Source organism: Heptranchias perlo, chromosome 35, assembly GCF_035084215.1.
Source record: "Heptranchias perlo isolate sHepPer1 chromosome 35, sHepPer1.hap1, whole genome shotgun sequence".
Taxonomy (NCBI): domain Eukaryota; kingdom Metazoa; phylum Chordata; class Chondrichthyes; order Hexanchiformes; family Hexanchidae; genus Heptranchias; species Heptranchias perlo.
The window spans coordinates 20,940,857-20,946,856 of record NC_090359.1 but is presented as its reverse complement, the minus strand read 5'-3'; the positions used below and the strand labels follow the sequence as shown (position 1 = coordinate 20,946,856).

At 49.9% G+C, this 6,000-nt stretch overlaps 1 protein-coding gene across 1 annotated transcript in view; it reads right to left on the bottom strand.

Annotated features, from left to right (window-relative positions):
- Nucleotides 1-3,592: 3,592 nt before the first annotated feature.
- Nucleotides 3,593-6,000, bottom strand: part of LOC137302303 (ephrin type-B receptor 3-like) — a 57,560-nt gene continuing 55,152 nt past the window's right edge. The window contains exon 13 of the mRNA XM_067971943.1: nucleotides 3,593-4,141. Coding sequence (XP_067828044.1) covers nucleotides 3,593-4,141 — 549 coding nt within the window. The remainder of the gene's footprint in view (nucleotides 4,142-6,000) is intronic.

Here is a 6,000-nt window from a genome sequence, read left to right as displayed (position 1 = left end):
CTCTCTCTCCTCCTATATCTAGCTCGCTCTCTCTCTCTCTCTCCTCCTATATCTATCTAGCTCTCTCTCTCTCTCCTCCTATATCTAGCTCGCTCTCTCTCTCTCTCTCCTCCTATATCTCGCTCTCTCTCTCTCTCTCCTCCTATATCTAGCTCGCTCTCTCTCTCTCTCTCTCTCTCCTCCTATATCTAGCTCTCTCTCTCTCTCCTCCTATATCTAGCTCGCTCTCTCTCTCTCTCCTCCTATATCTAGCTCGCTCTCTCTCTCTCTCTCTCTCTCCTCCTATATCTAGCTCTCTCTCTCTCTCCTCCTATATCTAGCTCGCTCTCTCTCTCTCTCTCCTCCTATATCTAGCTCGCTCTCTCTCTCTCTCTCCTCCTATATCTAGCTCGCTCTCTCTCTCTCTCTCCTCCTATATCTCGCTCTCTCTCTCTCTCTCCTCCTATATCTAGCTCGCTCGCTCTCTCTCTCTCCTCCTATATCTAGCTCTCTCTCTCTCTCTCCTCCTATATCTCGCTCTCTCTCTCTCCTCCTATATCTAGCTCGCTCTCTCTCTCTCCTCCTATATCTAGCTCTCTCTCTCTCTCTCTCTCTCTCTCCTCCTATATCTAGCTCTCTCTCTCTCTCTCTCTCTCTCTCCTCCTATATCTAGCTCGCTCTCTCTCTCTCTCTCCTCCTATATCTAGCTCTCTCTCTCTCTCTCTCTCTCTCTCCTCCTATATCTAGCTCGCTCTCTCTCTCTCTCTCCTCCTATATCTCGCTCTCTCTCTCTCCTCCTATATCTAGCGCTCTCTCTCTCTCTCTCTCCTCCTATATCTAGCTCGCTCGCTCTCTCTCTCTCCTCCTATATCTAGCTCTCTCTCTCTCTCTCCTCCTATATCTCGCTCTCTCTCTCTCCTCCTATATCTAGCTCGCTCTCTCTCTCTCCTCCTATATCTAGCTCTCTCTCTCTCTCTCTCTCTCTCTCCTCCTATATCTAGCTCTCTCTCTCTCTCTCTCTCTCTCTCCTCCTATATCTAGCTCGCTCTCTCTCTCTCTCTCCTCCTATATCTAGCTCGCTCTCTCTCTCTCCTCCTATATCTAGCTCTCTCTCTCTCTCTCTCTCTCTCTCCTCCTATATCTAGCTCGCTCTCTCTCTCTCCTCCTATATCTAGCGCTCTCTCTCTCTCTCTCTCCTCCTATATCTAGCTCGCTCTCTCTCTCCTCCTATATCTAGCTCTCTCTCTCTCTCTCTCTCTCTCTCCTCCTATATCTAGCTCGCTCTCTCTCTCTCCTCCTATATCTCGCTCTCTCGCTCTCTCTCTCCTCCTATATCTAGCTCTCTCTCTCTCTCTCTCTCTCCTCCTATATCTAGCGCTCTCTCTCTCTCTCCTCCCTATATCTAGCTCTCCTCTCTCTCTCTCTCTCTCTCACTCCTCTCTCTCCTCACTATATCCCTACTCGCTCGCTCTCTCTCCTCCTACTCTCTCCCCTCCTATATCACTCGCTCTCTCTCTCTCTCTCTCCTCCTATATCTCGCTCTCTCTCTCTCTCTCCTCCTATATCTCGCTCCTCTCTCTCTCTTCTCCTCCTATATCTCGCTCTCTCTCTCTCTCTCCTCCTATATCTCGCTCTCTCTCTCTCTCTCCTCCTATATCTCTCGCTCTCTCTCTCTCTCTCCTCCTATATCTCGCTCTCTCTCTCTCTCTCCTCCTATATCTCGCTCTCTCTCTCTCTCTCCTCCTATATCTCGCTCTCTCTCTCTCTCTCCTCCTATATCTCGCTCTCTCTCTCTCTCTCCTCCTATATCTCGCTCTCTCTCTCTCTCTCCTCCTATATCTCGCTCTCTCTCTCTCTCTCCTCCTATATCTCGCTCTCTCTCTCTCTCTGCTCCTATATCTCGCTCTCTCTCTCTCTCTCCTCCTATATCTCGCTCTCTCTCTCTCTCTCTCCTCCTATATCTCGCTCTCTCTCTCTCTCTCCTCCTATATCTCGCTCTCTCTCTCTCTCTCCTCCTATATCTCTCTCTCTCTCTCTCTCTCCTCCTATATCTCTCTCTCTCTCTCTCTCTCCTCCTATATCTCGCTCTCTCTCTCTCTCTCCTCCTATATCTCGCTCTCTCTCTCTCTCTCCTCCTATATCTCGCTCTCTCTCTCTCTCTCCTCCTATATCTCGCTCTCTCTCTCTCTCTCCTCCTATATCTCGCTCTCTCTCTCTCTCTCCTCCTATATCTCGCTCTCTCTCTCTCTCTCCTCCTATATCTCGCTCTCTCTCTCTCTCTCCTCCTATATCTCGCTCTCTCTCTCTCTCTCCTCCTATATCTCGCTCTCTCTCTCTCTCTCCTCCTATATCTCTCTCTCTCTCTCTCTCTCCTCCTATATCTCTCTCTCTCTCTCTCTCTCCTCCTATATCTAGCTCTCTCTCTCTCTCTCTCTCCTCCTATATCTAGCTCTCTCTCTCTCTCCTCCTATATCTAGCTCGCTCTCTCTCTCTCTCTCCTCCTATATCTATCTAGCTCTCTCTCTCTCTCCTCCTATATCTAGCTCGCTCTCTCTCTCTCTCTCCTCCTATATCTCGCTCTCTCTCTCTCTCTCCTCCTATATCTAGCTCGCTCTCTCTCTCTCTCTCTCTCTCCTCCTATATCTAGCTCTCTCTCTCTCTCCTCCTATATCTAGCTCGCTCTCTCTCTCTCTCTCCTCCTATATCTAGCTCGCTCTCTCTCTCTCTCTCCTCCTATATCTCGCTCTCTCTCTCTCCTCCTATATCTAGCTCTCTCTCTCTCTCTCCTCCTATATCTCGCTCTCTCTCTCTCCTCCTATATCTAGCTCGCTCTCTCTCTCTCCTCCTATATCTAGCTCGCTCTCTCTCTCTCTCTCCTCCTATATCTAGCTCGCTCTCTCTCTCTCCTCCTATATCTAGCGCTCTCTCTCTCTCTCTCTCCTCCTATATCTAGCTCGCTCTCTCTCTCCTCCTATATCTAGCTCTCTCTCTCTCTCTCTCTCTCTCCTCCTATATCTAGCTCTCTCTCTCTCCTCCTATATCTAGCTCTCTCTCTCTCTCTCTCTCCTCCTATATCTAGCTCTCTCTCTCTCTCTCTCCTATATCTAGCTCTCTCTCTCTCCTATATCTCGCTCTCTCTCTCTCTCTCTCCTCCTATATCTCGCTCTCTCTCTCTCTCTCTCTCTCTCCCCTCCTATATCTATCTCTCTCTCTCTCTCTCTCTCTTTCTTTCCCTCTCTGTGCGCCTATCGCTTTCTCAGTCCATCTTTAGCTCTTCAAATATTGCCATTCGGAAGCAATGGAACAGGGAGAAGGAACCTCGGTTTAACAAGTGGGCGTGTCTGAAGGAACGAGGAGGTAAAGTGTACTCGTGACACTTGGTGAGCACAACAACCACGTGGGTTACAAGGATGAGCAGATGTGTGCAGGAAATCTGGGGGATCTCATTGAAATGAAAATTTCAAACAAAATTACATCAGATGTTGCGGATAATTGGGAAAAGTGTGTAAATCCGAGCGAGGAGAGTATTGCACAGTATCTACAACACAGGAGCAGGCCATTCGGCCCTTCTGGTCTATCCCGGTGTTTATGCCCCAATGCCAACCTCACCCTGTCAGCATGCCCTTCCATTTCTTTCTCCCCTTAGCTTCCCCTTACAAGAGTGAAAATGGAAACAGAACGACAGGTAGCTCATCCATCCCCCGAGGCACAACCTTCGAACACTGGGGGGAATAGAAATTATACCGGGAATCACTCCTAATGACAGGAACGAAGTTTGGGGAGGGCAGATAAGCACATGAGGGAGAAAGGAATAGAAGGATATGCTGATAGGCTGAGATGAAGTAAGGGTGGGAGGAGGCTCGTGTGGAGCATAAACACCGGGATAGACCCATTGGGCCGAATGGCCTGTTTCTGCGCTGCAGTTTCGACGTAACTCAGTGAAATGGTTTGGGACACTGCATTGTACAAGAAAGAAAAGGGCGCTTGATACAGGCAGTCTCTGAACACCTACATCCTGGTTTGACATGTCCCAGTAGGGTCGTTCACCAAACGACATCACTTCCCACATGACAATCCCATAACTCCACACGTCACTGGCGGTGGTGAATTTGCGGAAAGCAATGGCTTCCGGAGAGGTCCATCGGATCGGGATCTTTCCACCCTGTGTCCAAAATAAAAAGGGGGGAAATTGTTAATCTTTAAATATATTTTAAAAAACCGGAACGCAAATGATACCAGTGATAAATCCAACTGTTTCTGAACGAACAAACTCTCTTTTTCCTTAACGTACAATACGTTTCCACTTTGGAATACTCCAGAATGGACATTGGCCATTTTCCTCCGCTATTCAAAATGGCCGCCAGGCTATTTGAATCCCAAAATGGTCTGTTGGGAATTAAACACACTGGGAAAACAAGGGGATCAGAGGATGGCCAACGGGACTATAATACAAGCCCACAAGCTAGATCTCGCACCAAATCCCGTTCACCCACCACCCCCTCCGTGTTCGCTGAACGACATTGGCTCCCGGTCCAGCAACGCCTCGATTTAAAAATTCTCAACCCTGTTTTCAAATCCCTCCATGGCCTCGCCCCCTCTCCCTATCTCTGTAGCCTCCTCCAGCTCCTACAACCTTCAAAGATCTCTGCGCTCCTCCAATTCTGGCCTCTTGCGCATCCCCCGATTTTCGTCGCTCCACCATTGGCGGCCCTGCCTTCAGCTGCCTGGGCCCTAAGCTCTGGAATTCCCTCCCTAAACCTCTCCGCCTCTCTCTCCTCCTTTAAGACGCTCCTTAAAACCTGCCTCTTTGACCGAGCTTTTGGTCACCTGTCCTAATATCTCCTTATGTGACTCGGTGTTAAATTTCGTCTGATAATCACTCCTGTTAAGGACCTTGGGACTTCTACTACATGAAAGGCGCTATATAAATGCAAGTTATTGTTGAAGGCGGCCCTTGAGCCCATCCTTTCAGATTACCAGCCCTAATGTCTCCCCATTAACGCATTGGCTGGTTCTTGTGAGTTCACTGTCCCTCCCCTCAGCCCCCCTGCCCCGCCGTTCCTGGCAGCTGTTGGTCACCCTCCGTGCAAATACTTCCTGGCGTCTAAACGATGGGCAAGGAGGACATGATTACTCTAAGCGTAGGTGAGTCGCCTCTCACTGTAGGAATAAAAAAAAAGGCCCACAGGCCCCCAAAACCCTCTTGCAAGATCAACCCCACCTTCTCACCGCATCCATCCCTCAACCCCCGCCTTCCGGCCGCGTCCCTCAACCCCCGCCTTCCGGCCGCGTCCCTCAACCCCCGCCTTCCGGCCGCGTCCCCATATCCCTCAACCCTACCTATCCCTCAATCCCACCATCTCCCTCAATCACTTTTCTCTCCAGAAACGCCCCTAATTGACTCTCGAGCCCATTTACACTGTGCGTTTCAATTTCCTTCCCTGGTAACTCGTTGCCTTTCACTTGCGTCACAAAGAACCCTCCTCCCTCCCTAATCTTTAACTTGTCTACTCTGGGATTTGAACCACAGTTCAACTTGGTCCATTCCTATGATTGGGTGATCAAAACTGTACTCAGTGCACCAGCTGGGTCCTGACCCTGAGATGGCCTCCAGCCCCATGTCCTCTCCATCACCAAGACCGCCTCCTTCCATCTCCATAACATCGCCTGTCTCCGCTCCGCCTCAGCTTATCTACTGCTGAAACCCTCGTCCATGACTTTGTCACGTCCAGACTTGATTAATCCAATGCTCTCCTGGCCGGCCTTCCACCTTCCGTAAGCTTCAGCTCATCCAAAACTCTGCAGCCTCGTATCCTAACTTGCACTAAGTCCCGTTCACCCATCACCCCCTGTGCTCGCTGACCGACATTGACTCCTGGTCCAACAACGCCAATTTTAAAATTTTCATCCTTGGGTTCAAATCCTTCCATGGCCTTGACCCCTCCCTACCTCCGTAACCTTCTCCAGCCCGACAACCCTCCGAGATCTCTGCGCTCCTCCAATTCTGGCCTCTGGCGGATC